The 14908-nt window shown below is 38.4% G+C and overlaps 1 protein-coding gene across 8 annotated transcripts in view; it reads left to right on the top strand.

Moving 5' to 3' along the window:
• Positions 1 to 234: 234 nt before the first annotated feature.
• The window catches only part of ZC3H14 (zinc finger CCCH-type containing 14), a 46823-nt gene continuing 32149 nt past the window's right edge, over positions 235 to 14908 (top strand). For 5 of the 8 annotated variants that reach the window (XM_040641570.1, XM_040641567.1, XM_040641568.1 and 2 more), the window contains exons 1-8: positions 236 to 404; positions 893 to 935; positions 9002 to 9116; positions 11300 to 11340; positions 12399 to 12594; positions 12944 to 13373; positions 14060 to 14220; positions 14593 to 14693. In XM_040641570.1, the coding sequence (XP_040497504.1) occupies positions 369 to 404; positions 893 to 935; positions 9002 to 9116; positions 11300 to 11340; positions 12399 to 12594; positions 12944 to 13373; positions 14060 to 14220; positions 14593 to 14693 (1123 nt within the window). In that variant the 5' untranslated portion in view covers positions 236 to 368. Of the gene's footprint in view, positions 405 to 892; positions 936 to 9001; positions 9117 to 11299; positions 11341 to 12398; positions 12595 to 12943; positions 13374 to 14059; positions 14221 to 14592; positions 14694 to 14908 lie in introns of all 8 variants that reach the window. The other 3 variants (XM_040641569.1, XM_040641566.1, XM_040641564.1) reach the window with 1 other exon arrangement.

Below are 14908 nucleotides of genomic sequence, written 5' to 3'. Positions count from 1 at the left end.
CATTTAATTCCCCCTTGTTTTCCAAAGACGGTATAATGAGTAAGTGGGGGCGAGGAAAAGGGAGAGCTCTCCAGGTGAGAGGAGGGGCCGCTTGAAACCGAGGGCATCCTCCCGCCGCTGCTCTCCTTGCCGCCAGCAGAGGTCGCCCGAGTACAGACTCCGCGGGCCCAGGTGCGCGCAGGCGCAAGCGCAGGCGCGCTCGACTGCTCGCCCTGGCGCACCGGGCCGGTGGGGGCGGGTCACGTAGATCGCGCGGCCGCGAGCGGCGCTGGCGGCTGCGGCGGCGGAGCTGCGGGTCGGGAGTCGGCGCGGGGCTCTGGATAAGCGAAGCGCCGCGCAGTGCTGAGCCCGCCGCCCGCCGGGGAGCCATGGAAATCGGCACCGAGATCAGCCGCAAGATCCGGGTGAGGCCCGCGTCGGGCGGGGGCGGGAAGCCGGGCCTCAGCGGGCGGGCAGCCGGGCCTCAGCGGGCGGGCGCGCGGTTGTCAGGAGTAACGGGGACTGTGGGCCCGGCCTGGACGCCGCGGCCTAGTCGCCTCCGGGGACTCTCGGCGAGCCGCGGGGTCGACGAACGGCGTTTCCACGGCCTGGGCCGCCTGGGGCAGACTGGCCTCAGAGAGCGCGGCGGGCGAGCGCGGTCGCGGCTGGAGAAAGCCGGCGGCCGCGGAAGGAGGCGTGGAGCGCCGGGCGAGAGGCACGCTCGGCCGCGGCTGGAGGGGCGCCGCGGGGACGAGGGGAGGGGGCAGGGGAGGGGGCCCAGGCGCCTCCCCGCCCCCACCTGGGCGTCGTGGGGGCGGGAGTTGCGCCAGCTGCCGAGTTGCCTCTGCGTTACGGAGCCGGGCGGTTTTCCGTCTTTCTCACACGCACGTTTGTCTTTCTCTTCTTCCTTCAGAGTGCCATTAAGGGGAAATTGCAAGAATTAGGAGCTTATGTTGGTAAGTTTTGTTGTTGTCAGCGTAACAGAATTTAGATTTTGCTGCTAATTGAATTTTAGTGAATGCATTTTTTTCTCTTCGTACTTTGGACTTTGGAGAGACCCCGTTTTACTTTCAAATTTACTTTTTCTTTTTTACCGTTTTTTCTTGAAAGCTCTATATGCAACCTTGACCCCCGACCCCCGCCATCGCTTTTTAATATGGCCCTTTTAAGATTGTTTAGCCTCCTCTGTTGAGGCTCTTTCCTAATTTCCATGTTTATCTGATTTTTACTGTTTTTCCTATTCTCTTTGCTTTCCTCTTGATCTTCTTGTTTCAGAACTGTTATTTTGCATGTGAATGTTTTCTGGCATTTGCCCCTGTCGCGGTTCAGTGAGTTTTATTTTCAGATCTCTTTCTTTTTTCCTGTCCCTTTTTCTCTTTAACACCCACAGTAATGTGTTTCTTTTTATGCTTTTATGATTTATAATTTGATCGTTTACTTTGGGTCAGGCTCGGTTCTTAACCATTGTCTGTGTGTTAGGTCATGATAATATCCAGGAGAACACTGGAAGGTAAGTGGTAATACCCCTTCTTGTACAAGTAAGGAAACTGAGGCTTTGAGTGCTTACTTGACCAATGCTTCATGGATTGAGTTTTGGGTTTGGCTCCAAAGCAGGTGCCTTCTATAAAAATAACAGCTACCATTTACGAAGGTGGTTCTCAAGGTGTGAGAGATGCTGAGGGTCTCTGAAGTCAAAACTATTTTCATATGAATATTGAAAGGGTGCTTGCCATTTTTACTGTGCTGACATTTGGATTGTGTAAAAGCAATGGTGAGTTAAACTGGTGGTACCTTGTGCTGAATGGAGATCTCACACCAAACTCTATGAGAAATCCTATCACCCTTCCACTGGGAATTTTTTTAAAAAGCCAGTTTCACTTTTTTTTTTTAAGGATTTTATTTATTTATTTGACAGAGATAGAGACAGCCAGCGGGAGAGGGAACACAAGCAGGAGGAGTGGGGGAGGAAGAAGCAGGCTTCCAGCGGAGGAGTCTGATGTGGGGCTTGATCCCAGAACGCTGGGATCATGCCCTGAGCCGAAGGCAGACACTTAACGACTGAGCCACCCAGGCGCCCCAAAAAAGCCAATTTCACTTAATATAATTAGTGAAGCAGTACAAATATTTAAGTCTTGGCCTTTGACTACATCTTTTAAATCTGTGATGTGAGAAAAGAGCAATTACTCATGAAGTACTTCTGTCTTAAAACAGGTTGGTTTGTCTGAAGGGAAACTATTTGTGTGATTGAGTTAGCCACCATTTTCATGGCACATTATTTTTATCTCTTAACACTGACAGGCTAGGCACACACTTGGATATTTGGCAGACATTTTCTTGAAAGTGGACAGAGGAAAAGAACTGATACACTTTGTTACCAACGACAAAATTTGAGCTTTGAGATGAAAATTAGAAGTTTGAAATTTAGTGTCTGCTTTCATGAACTTGAAAACTTTCCAGTACTTAAATGAATTTCTTGATGATGATATTAACAGATGATTCTTTTGTATCTTGTAATGAATTGTATCAACATGTCAGTGATTTATATAGCTCCCTGAACCAGTATTTTTTTCAAATGATCAACGTGTGATGTTACCAAATTGTGTAAGGGAAAAGGATTCATTAAAAGTGGAGGATGATCAATGGATTTTAATGTAACAAGGCACAAAAAGGCGATTGATAGAATTTTAGTTTCCATATTGCTGCTAACCTTTAAGAAACTACCACTTGTTGAGTTTTGGTGTAGTATCACAGAAGAATATCCACACTACCTAAAAAAGGTTTTTAAATTCAGTTGACCCCTGAACAACTTAGGAGTTAGGGCTGCTGGACATTCCCTCTCCTGGCACAGTTGAAAATATGAGTATAACTTTTGACTCCCCTCCAAATTAACCTGCTAATAGCCTACTGTTGATCAGAAGTGTTGCTGGTAACATAAACAGTCTGTTAACACATATTTTGTATGTTACATGTATTCTATACTGTAGTTTTAATGTAAGCTAGAGAAAAGAAAATATCACTAAAGTCATAAGGGAAGAGAACATACATTTCTGATACATGTATCAAAAAAAAAAAAATCCAGGTATAATTGGACCCAGTCAATTCAAATTTATGTTTGAGAGTCAGCTATACTTTCTTTTCCAACTGTATTTGTGAGGCCAGATTTTCTTCATATTCTTCAATTAGAGCAACATATCATAACAGGTTAAATGCAGAAGCAGAAATTGAGTCCAGCTGTCTTTTTAAAAACCAGATATTAAGAAATTGATAAAAATACAACTTTACATTTTTTGGAAAACTTATTTTTTATAAAAACAATTATGTCATAAATGAGTTTATTAACATGATAGGTATGTTATTTTAAGTAAGACTTTTAAATTCTCCATTTTTCTATATGGTAATTATCAATAGTTGTTCACATAAATAAAAGTTCTCTGGGGTCATCAATATTTTTTAAGATTTTATTTATTTATTTTGAGAGAGAGTAAGCTTGTGTGAGCTGGGGAAGGAGCAGAGGCAGGAAAGAATCCCAAGCATTCAGCATGGAGTCTGATAAGGGGGCTTGATCTAAGGACCCCGAGATCATGACCTGAGCCGAAATTGAGTCGGAAGCTTAATTGACCCACCTGCCCTGGGTCATCAGTAACTTTTAAAAGCATAAAGCGAACCTGAGAATTCTCAAACAAGTTTGAGAATTACTAATTTAGCACACGCTGGGCACACTTAATAAATTACTTGTCAAGATTGTTCTAAGTCTTTAACAGGTAAGAAAATTGAGGCTCAGAGGTAAAGATGAAGCTGAACCAGAATTGATTTATTTTTTTATTTGTTCACTTAATGGATACCAGCTGTGTCAGGAACTTGTTTTGGTTCAAAAAGAGATCTACAGAAAACCTCTAGTGTAAACTTCCTTAGTTCTAGCACATGAAAACACAGACACATGTTAAGAGTCTAAGTTCAACCTTACTGATGATTTCTGTCATTTCTCAAAAATCTCAAACCAAGGGTTTTGAGCCTATTAAAAACCTGGTTTATAAGATTTATGTTCAATATGAAATATAATAACAGTAAAAATATAGTTTTAAAAGTAAAAATAGTTTTATTTTTAGAATATTTTCATATAGTTCCATTTGTTCACGAATGCAGTGCTAAGTGGGAATGGCAGGTAGTATTACTTCTTTTACAACTAAAAAAATGGAGGGGTGCCTGGGTGGCTCAGTCAGTTAATCGTCTGGCTTTGGCTCAGGTCATGATTCAAGGGTCCTGAGATTGAGCCCAGTGTCAGGCTCCCTGCTCAGTGGGAAGCCTGCTTCTCCCTCTCCCTGCCGCTCCCCCTGCTTGTGAGTGCACTTGCACACTCGCTCTCTGTCAAATAAATAAAAGTAAACACACACACAAAATGGAGTCTTGGGAGTAGCAGAGCTGGTCAGTAGCAGATTTAAGACCAAAGAACTCAGTTCTTCTCTGTCCTTGATGGTAACAAAGGCATAGGAGTCACTCCTGTGTGCTCCTCTAGAACTCCTCTGAAATCTGTTCCAGTGATCCACACATTAGCATGGCTTCCAACTTGTGCCTGTTTCTTGACTGGACATTTTTTGAAGGTGGAGACTTAGTATTTGTGATGTCCCAGTGGCCTATCAGAGAGTCTGATTTTTTTTCTTAAGGTAACGTTGTTTAAGTAGAAAAACAGAGGTTACAATTAACTCTGTTTGAAATAAAACTATATATTATGAATTTAGGTTTACAATTAGCTACCTAATTGCATGTTTATACATCATTGCTCTTCTGGAAAGGATGATTTTCTAATCCCTTTCTCTGTGTAAGAAAGAGTTCTGGAAACCTTTAAAGTTATGGAAGCAATAATTATTTAATAAATATTTGAGTATCTATTTTCAAAGTATTGGGTGGGAAACAAGTAAACAACTCATCAGAGTGATAACTTCTCATTTGTGTGTTCTTTTTTAAATGGAGTACTTCAGTGGGAAGGCAATTATGGTTCAGAGCAGTCTTTCATTCACATGTTATTTTTTTTTTTTTTTTTTTTTTTAAAGATTTTTTATTTATTTATTTGACAGAGAGAGAGACAGCCAGCGAGAGAGGGAACACAAGCAGGGGGAGTGGGAGAGGAAGAAGCAGGCTCATAGAGGAGGAGCCTGACGTGGGGCTCGAACCCGGAACGCCGGGATCACGCCCTGAGCCGAAGGCAGACGCTTTAACCGCTGTGCCACCCAGGCGCCCCACACATGTTATTTTTTATTTAAAAATTCTTTTTGAGTATAGTTGACAATTTCATTCACATTTTAGAGCCCTGACCTTGCATAAACCTCCAAAACACTCACTTTTCCCCCCAGTATAGATATCAAATAAATTTGAGAAATCTGAATTCTATGGAAATGTATTGTGAACACATTAATTTTTATTAGATTCTTATTTTCTGTTCTGTGTACTGAGAAAACAGTATATGAATTTCCAATGGCTTTGTTGAGATATAATTGGTATATTAATACTGGTATATTAAACTGTGCATATTTAAAGTGTATAATTTGGTAAGTCTTGATGAATACACACAGTGATCAGGCTAAGGAACGTATTCATTACTCCCAGAAGTTCCCTGGGGCTCCTTTTATCCCTCCTTCCCACCTTTCCTTGCCTTGACCCTGTACTGGAGCAGCCACTGATTTCACATAGAATGTTAGAAAATGCAAGTTAATAGGAAAACACATTTTCTTCCTTCCTCTCTCCTTCCTTCCTCCTTTTTTTTTTTTTTTTTTTAAGTTTTTATTTATTTATTTGGCAGCATGTGCACCAGCAGGGTGAGTGGCAGGCAGAGGCAGAGGGAAAAGCAGGCTCCTTGCTGAGCAGGGAGCCCGATGCAGGACTCGGTCCCAGAACCCTGGGATTGTGACCTGAGCTGAAGGCAGACACTTAACCAACTGAGCCACCCAGGCACCCAGGAAAGCACATTTTCATCATTGATATTGTGAGGAAGAAAATATGTGAAGGCTGGCAAAGCTTCTAACTTTTTTTGTTGAGCTTTCCTGGGTTACCAATGATAGTCCATAGTAGGTAGGTACACATTGCATAAACAAGCTACCAGGCATATTTACTACAATTGCCAGAAACAGTGGGAACCTTTTGATACTCTACAAAGAAAATAAATGAATGGCTTCTTGTTCTCACATATTGCCTCACATCATATTGCATGATTTCATTAAATATTCAGATTTCTCCAACAAAACAAAAAGCCTACTAAATGGGAGAAGATATCTGCAAATGATACATCTTATAAGGGATTCATATCCAAAATGTATAAAAAACTTGCACAACTCAACACCAAAAAAAAAAAAAAAAATCCATTTAAAAAATGGGTAGAGAAGCTGAACAGACATTTTTCCAAAGAAGACATACAGATGGCCAACAGACACAGGAGAAGATGCTAACATAACTAATCATGAGGGAAATGTAAATCAAAACCACATATATCACCATACACCTGTCAAAATGGCTGGAATCAAAGAGACAAGAACTTGGCAAGGATGTAGAGAAAAAGGGACCCTCATTCCATTGGTTGGAATGCAAATTGGTACAGCCACTATGGAGGTTCCTCAAAAAATTAGGGGTGCCTGGGTGGCTCAGTCAGTTGAGTGTCTGCCTTCAGCTTAGGTCATGATCCCAGGATCCTGGGATCGAGCCCCATGTCGGGCTTTCTGCACAGCGGGAGCCTGCTTCTCCCTCTCCGTGACACTCCCCCTGCTTGTACTCTCTCTGTCAAATAAATAAATTAAATCTTAAAAAAAAAAAACCCACAAAACTAGAATTACCATATCTAGTAATTGCACTGTTGGGTATTTACCCCCCAAAAAAAAAACAAAACCACTGATTCGAAAAGATAACCTCCTCTATGTTATATTGCAGCATTATTTATAATAGCCAAGATATGGAAGCAGCCCAAGTGCCCATTGATAGATGACTGCATGAAAAAGATATATATATACATGTGTGTATGTCTATAATGGAATATTATTCAGCCATGAAAAACAATAAGATCTTGCCATTTATAGCAACATGGAGGGACCTCGAGGGTATTATGCTAAGTGAAATAAGTCACACAGAAAGACAAATACCATGGTTTTCTTACATGTGGAACATGTAAACAAAATGGGCACCTGGCTGGTTAAGTCGGTAGAGCATGTGACTCTTGATCTCAGGGTCATGAGTTCAAGCCCCACATGTGTAAAGATGTCTTAAATAAAAAGTAAAATAAAAAACAAAACTAATTTAAACCAGCCCAGATTCTTAGATACACAGAACAAATTGGTGGTTGCCAGAGAAGATAGGTGAGGAATGGGTGAACTAGATAAAGGGGCTTAAGAGGTGGAAATACCTAATTATAAAATAAGTCACAGATGAAAAGTACAGCACAGGGAGTATAATCAATTTTGTAATAACATTGTATGGTGACAGATGGTGACTGCACTTACTGTGGTGAGCATTGGGTAACATATAGAATGTTCAATTACTACGTTGTACACCTGAAACTAATATAATATTGTATGTTAATTATACTTCAATAAAATAAATAAGCGTTGATGTCCTGATCTTCCTGTCCAATATTCTAATTTAATTGGGGTGCAGCTTGGTCTTAAGCAGATTATTTAAAGCTCCCCAACAGATTCTAATGTGCAGCTAAATTTGAGAATCTCTCCTCTGCAGGAGCTGCTTACCACCTAGTGTTACCTGCACATTATTATACTGGAAGTTGGGGAAACTTTTTGATCTGTTGAGATTTGATTTTTCTTAGCACTTGGGGTGGCTGGGTATGTTTGGTGAGGCAGAAATGGCTGGTTTACTTTGACTGTCTATGAGTAATTTTCTCTCTCTACTCCAGTGCACACTATAAATATTACCATTTTCTTAGGTCTTTCAAGATGTGAAACAGAATGGCTTGCATAGCCCATAGCACCTGGATTTTTTTTTTTTTTTTAACCAGATAATTGTAATGTTCAGGCAGGGTTGCCACCTAGACTTATTAAAATTTCTTTGCAACATTTTTTTTGTTAGTATAAAATTGTAAGAGATCTAAATATCCAGTGACATGAATAGGTAAATTGTATTTTCATACTATTAGAGTAGTAAAGAATTTAGATTTCTCTCTTTCCGTTTGTAGATTAGGCTTTCTGAGTATATTTGTGCTTTTCTTAAACTGGACTTTTGATAATTCTCCTTGAAACAAATGTCTGATAGTTCTTTTTCTGTCTGATAGTACTTTTGAAATGAACTTTTCTGCCTACTTAGAAATAGAACTCTTTAAGGTATTGAAGAAATCTGAAGGAATTTTTTTGGTGGGGATTAGAATTCTTGATAAATGGCTTTTGCTTCCTTATCTTCTTACTGTGGTGGTTTTGTTTTTGTTGTTTTTGGTCCTAGACCTCACCTTCATAATCACTGTGTTAGGAGCATATGAGGATAAAACAGTGAATAAAGTTGAAATTATTTAAATTTAAGATTATATTTTTAAAATGATGTAGAGTTTTTGGGTGGTTTTAGTTTATTTGCTGTTGGTGCAAATTCGTTACCCTGATATAATAGGAATATGCCTTTACTGAGGATAGAGATGTTCTCTTGAGAAATGAATATAATTTTGAAACATAAACACAAAACTAGGCAAAGCTCAGTTATTCTTGAGGAATGTCCATTAGCTTTCTGGAAGCTTCTCTGAAACTGGTGAGGATTATTAAAAAGATAAAAAGGAAATAAGTATACTCTCAAGTTTGATACTGTAATTCAGAATATCTAGTTTTATAAGTATTTGTTAGTTATTCTAATTCCCATCCTTCTAATAATTGAAATACCTATGTAATGAAGAGGGAAAAAACTATACTTTCTTGTCCAACATAATTCTAGTAGAGCCTGAGGTACTAATTTTTAGAGCTATATCTATATTTTCAAGTACATTAACTTTTAAGTAGAAGACAATATTGAGGAAAACATAAAAAAGTTTTTATATACTTTTCCTTTTAACTAGATGAAGAACTTCCTGATTACATTATGGTGATGGTGGCCAACAAGAAAAGTCAGGACCAAATGACAGAGGACCTGTCCCTGTTTCTAGGGAACAACACAATTCGATTCACCGTATGGTATGTTTCTGAATTTTTACCCCTTAGACCAAAGTTTGGCACAAGTCAGAGTAGGTATTCTGTCTGAAAAGAGTTCCTTGCCAGGAGAGTCAGATTCACTGTGGAGAGGCAGGTAGTGAGCCATGAGAGCTCAGCTTCTGGATCCAGACTCCCGAGGTTGAATCCTGGATCTGCCTCTTGCCTTGGTTTTTCCATTTGTAAAATGGGATTAATAAATCCCCTTTATAGGACTGTTATAAGGATTAAATGAAATAATACATGTACTTGTAGCTGTGCCTGGCCCATAGCAAGTCCTTAGTCTCTATTAACTGTAGTTATTATGTGTCTTTTGTAAACTTTTGCATCTTACTCCTTTCCCCCAACCCAAACCAGTTACATGTGTTTTGGGGGCTGGGTTGACTTCCTAAATCACTTTCTCTAATGAGTTAACCTTTAGGGGGCAAAGTTTTTGAACGGAATTTAAAAAAACAATTTTATGTTCAAATATAAATTCATGTTATAATTTTCAGTGTTCTTTTTCAAACCAAATATTGCCTTTAGTTGGAGAATACTGACTAAAAGTCTAAGATTCAATTTAAGAAGGCAGGTTCGAGGTAGAGTGAGGGTTGGGGAGGGTAATCATGTGGCTGAGAATAGATCAGGAAGCACTCCTATAAGCGCCCTCACTCTGGGAACCACCAGTTACAGCACAAGTTGATAATGGAGCAAAAGTTGAGTGAGCAGAGTGCCCTGCTTATATTGAATGGCAAGAGACTGGGAGAGGTAATAGGGGGCACTAAAGAGGGGTATGAAACTGGTTAATTTCTTGCCTTTAAACTAAAGTTTATCTTGAACGTGTTTTTGCCCATGTGGGCTGCTATATGCCTTGCAAGTCTTGTGAAATTTTCTTGAAATTCCACACAGAATTCTCTATGTTTATATTAAACAGTTTTGTATGGCATTCAATGTAGTGGTTGATCCTCATATTTTTTTGGTACATCCAGCTATGGCACGTGGGTGCCCTAACCCACTCATTACACTTAGTCCCCAGAATTTACCAAAAAAGAGAGACAGACCGTGGCACTTTTGACTGGAGAAGTTATCATGAGTTCTTTCTTTCTTTCTTTCTTTCTTTCTTTCTTTCTTTCTTTCTTTCTTTCTTTCTTTCTTTCTTTCTTTCAAACTGTTCTGTACTCTAGGTATTTGTTTTGTTTCATGTACATGTTTTATGACTTTTGGTTCAACCTTGGTATCACTTTGGGTTTGAGTCCCGCTGTGTACTATGAAGGATTGACCTAGAGATCCTTTCTTAGATAACCTGATGGACTGCTTGGGACAAATTTCTTAGGTAAAGGACTAAATGAATTTGAATTTAAAATCAAATTCAGTTTTCTCATCTTGCCATAACTTCCTTAGTGTGTACTGATGCAAGTTATGGTGTCTCTGGGCACTTTATTTCCCTGGTAAAGTGTTCATTGACACCAGCCTCAAATGGACTGTTAGATTGTTTGGAGCCCTGCAATAATTGTGTCCAAGGGGACAGTAGCATGTGACTGGGTTCTGAGTGAAACATAATGAGATAGATATTTCTGGTATTTTCAGGAGGTATGGCTTCTTGCAAAGGATTGTAAGGCAAATTTGCTTTGCACATAAGTACTAAAATAGGCTATATTATAAGCGAGGTTGTGGCCTGTGCTTGTTTACAGCATTAGTAATGAAGTGGTATGTTTTGAGATTTTTTACACATTTTTTTCATCCCTCAGAATTAAGCTGTTCCAGAAACCATATAAATAGATAAAACAAACTTAAACTCTGCTTCAATAATTATAATAATAAGCTATATTATGTATCTGTGATATTTTATCTTTTACCATAAGCTACACGGAATCTTTAGTTCTTATAAAACAAAATTATATTCTTTGTAGATCTTTGCCCTTATTTGTATGGGAGATAGATGTTGAAAGTAATGATGAAAAAATACAATTTTTGATTCACTTCTATAGTATTCATGTAAGCCTTTTTTAAAAATGTGGCATTTCTTTAACTTTGATACTATTTGTCCGTTAAATACCATTTAGTATCATTTATCAATATTTATATCTGAAGATAGATTCTCTAATGTCCTCAAATTTCAAGTGATAGTTGAAATAAAATCTTTCTTGATTGAAGGAAGCTTTAATATTTTTGGTTTTTTTTTCTTTTAGGCTTCATGGTGTGTTAGATAAACTTCGCTCTGTTACAACTGGTAAGATTCATTAAAACGTTTGGAATTTACTATAGTTTTTTTCTTTTTTTTTTAAGATTTTATTTGAGCGAGAGCAAGAGCAAAAGCTAGGGAGAGGGGCAGAGGGAGAGGGGCAGAAGGAGAAGCTGACTCCAGGGGCTCGATCATAGGACTCCGGGATCATGACCTGAGCCGAAAGCAGACGCTTAACAGACTGAGGCATCTGGGGCCCCCTAATGTTTTCTTTCTTTTTTTCTTTTTCTTTTTTTTTAAGAATTTATTTATTTATTTGAGAGAAAGAGCCAGAGAGAGAGAACGAGCAGGGGGAGCCGCAGAGGGAGAGGGAGCCACGTGGGGCTCGATCCCAGGACCCTGGGATCATGAAATGAGCCGAAGGCAGACACTTAACTGACTGAGCCACTCAGGCACCCTAATGTTTTCTTTCTAAGGCCATTTATACTGCTTTGGAAAAAATTTCATAAATTTGAAAATAATAGTTTCTTCAACTTCTTAGGAAGCACATGAATTATGAATTCAAGAACAATAAATTTAACATAACTTAAAGATAATTTAAACAAGGGAAGGGAAACTATGCAATATATCATAAGGAAATAATTGTAAATGCAATGTTTTAGCTTCAAGGATGTTTTAATATTTTATTGATTAGTTTTAAATATTTGTTTATTTATTTGAAAAAGTGCGCATGCACGAGAATGGGGGAGGGTAGAGGGAGAGAGAGGATCTCAAGCAGATGCTGCACTAATTAAGCACAGAGCCTGACGTGAGGCTCAGTCCCACTGCCCATGAGATTATGACCTGCGCTGAAATCACAAGTCTTGTTGCTCTACTGACCGAGCTACCCATGCGCCCCAAGGATGTTCTAATATTTTATAATTGAGAATTACTTAAAAGTTCAGTAATAGTAAATTGAATTAATTATTATATTAACTACTTGTGGAGTAACATTCAGCCATTAAGAATGTTGTGGAAGAAAACATTGCTTTTAAATTGGTGATGAAGAGGGGAAAAGTTCAAATTAATAAAAACAGCCTAAAAGGACCATGTGTTTCTCTTTCCAGACCCTTCCAGTCTTAAGTCTTCTGATACTAACATCTTTGATAATAATGTGTCTTCAAACAAGAGCTGTTTCAGTCGGGGAGATGAGAGAAGGCATGAAGCTGCAGTGCCGCCTCTTGCTGTTGCTAACACTAGACCTGAGAAAAGAGATTCCAGAGTTTCCGCTAGTTCACAAGAGCAGAAGACCACTACTGTCAGGTAAGAGTCCTGTGTAGACCTGCTGTGGGTAGGTGGGTATGTATATATGACCTTGACATTAGTTTTTAGATCTTTAAATTTTTGTCTTCAGAAATTTTTGGAAATACTGAGGTAGTTGTGAGTGATTTTTTTTTTTATTAAGATAATTATAAGACCTATGTATGATTATCTTTTACCTCAAATATAGTAAATCAAAGTTTAAAAAAAAAGTAATTTTAAAGTAGTTTTTAATGGAATACATAAAAGGAGTATCTAAATTTTCTTATTAAAATTTAAGCAAATATTTGAAGATTCAAAGATACTGCTCTAGGTTGGTTATAATTTTGTGTGTGTGTGTTTTTAAAAATAGACAGACCTATGATGATGGAGCTGCAACCCGATTAATGTCAACTGTGAAGCCTCTGAGAGAGCCAGCACCCTCTGAAGATGTGATTGATATTAAGCCAGAACCAGATGATCTCATTGATGAAGACCTCAATTTTGTGCAGGAAAATCCCTTATCTCAGAAAAAACCTACAGTGACACTTACATATGGTTCTTCTCGCCCTTCTATTGAAATTTATCGACCACCTGCAAGTCGAAATGCAGATAGTGGTGCTCATTTAAACAGGTTGCAATTTCAGCCACAGCAGAACAGTATTCATGCTGCCAAGCAACCTGATATACAGAACAGCCGAGTATATGAAACAGGACGTTTGTGTGAACCGGAAGTGCTTAACAGCTTAGAAGAGACTTATAGTCCCTTCTTCAGAAACAACTCAGAAAAAATGAGTATTGAGGTTTGTATATACTTTTTAAAAAAAAATTTTTTTAAATTCTTTTATTTTTTTAAGTGGGCTGCATACCTATCATGGGGCTTGAACTCACGACCCTGAGATCAAGAGTCACATGCTCTACTAACTGATCCAGCCAGGTGCCCCTACATATACTTTTAAATTCTGGCTTCTTAGGCTGAAAATTGGCATTTTTTAATACTAAGTGTATGTGAAATAACTAAACACATATTGCAAGTTTACTTTAAACTGATTTCTACTTTAAACTGCTACTCAACAGACTACACTAGATTTTCCTCTCCATGACTGGCTTCTACAGATATTTTATATCTTGTTTACTTTCCTGGGATGCCAACATTTGATATAACTGTAACCTAACCTTATAATTTTGGGGGAATTTTAGGTCAATTTTAGATTTTCCATGGCAGTAAATAGTAAACAACCAAGTAATTCCATTTTATTAGTTTCCTGAACAGTGCTATATGCTTCTGTTTATAAATGAATGTAAAGCACTAGTTTTTGTTTTAGCTAATGATTGGCTGGCTATTAGGGATAATATTTATATTTTTGTCAGAAACCAGGAAATAACTTGTGAATTCTTGATATGATTGGTTTTCTTGGAAAACAAAAATATTGTGGTAGAACTTTGTTTTTTTCTGAGACTAGGTAAGCGTGAATTTATCTGATTGCAGGAAGAAAACTTTCGGAAGAGAAAGTTGCCTGTGGTAAGTTCAGTTGTTAAAGTAAAAAAATTCAATCATGATGGAGAAGAGGAGGAGGAAGATGATGATTGTGGGTCTCGTACAGGAAGCATCTCCAGCAGTGTGTCAGTGCCAGCAAAACCTGAAAGGAGGTACCTTGACCATTGTCTGTAAATTAATCTTTAATTGCCTGATGGGATCTTCCGGGTTTCTTGAAGAAGATATCATGAAAATTAAATTTTAATAGTATGTAAGACTTTTCTATTGGTTTTGAGAGATTAATGAAAGAAATTGCTTAAAATTGGAGAAGATTGCAGAGAATACTAAAAACTAATACGGTAGGGGGAGGGGGTGATCCAGATTCATTATTTAAGTTAAAAGGTTGCAATCTAGTTGAAATTTTCTAAAAACTACAACTAGTCGGTACAGAACCTAAGCAAAGGCTGTAGTAAGGGCCTAATTGATGGTTAGCATGTAAAGAACTCAAATTTAAAATTTAATCAAAATACTTTTAACTTTTTTAGACCTTCACTTCCACCTTCTAAACAAGCTAACAAGAATCTAATTTTGAAGGCTATATCTGAAGCTCAAGAATCTGTAACAAAAACAACTAACTATTCTACAGGTAATTTAAATGTGTTATGTTTACATTAAGTGAGTTTTCTAACTCTTGAGGAAGCTAGAATCGATTGCTTCCCAAGTTGTGGTATAATAAAGACACTTGCCAGATGTCAGGACCAAGGACAGGTTCAGAGAAGAACGGTTCTAAAAGGAGATCACTTTGAGAAACTTCTAGCTGCCAGTGTAATTTAGTTCTTTGAGCAACTGTGTAATATCTTT

Source organism: Ursus maritimus, unplaced genomic scaffold, assembly GCF_017311325.1.
Source record: "Ursus maritimus isolate PB19 unplaced genomic scaffold, ASM1731132v1 scaffold_25, whole genome shotgun sequence".
Taxonomy (NCBI): Eukaryota; Metazoa; Chordata; class Mammalia; order Carnivora; family Ursidae; genus Ursus; species Ursus maritimus.
The sequence above is the reverse complement of the archived record's forward strand: the minus strand, read 5'-3'. Positions and strand labels throughout refer to the sequence as shown.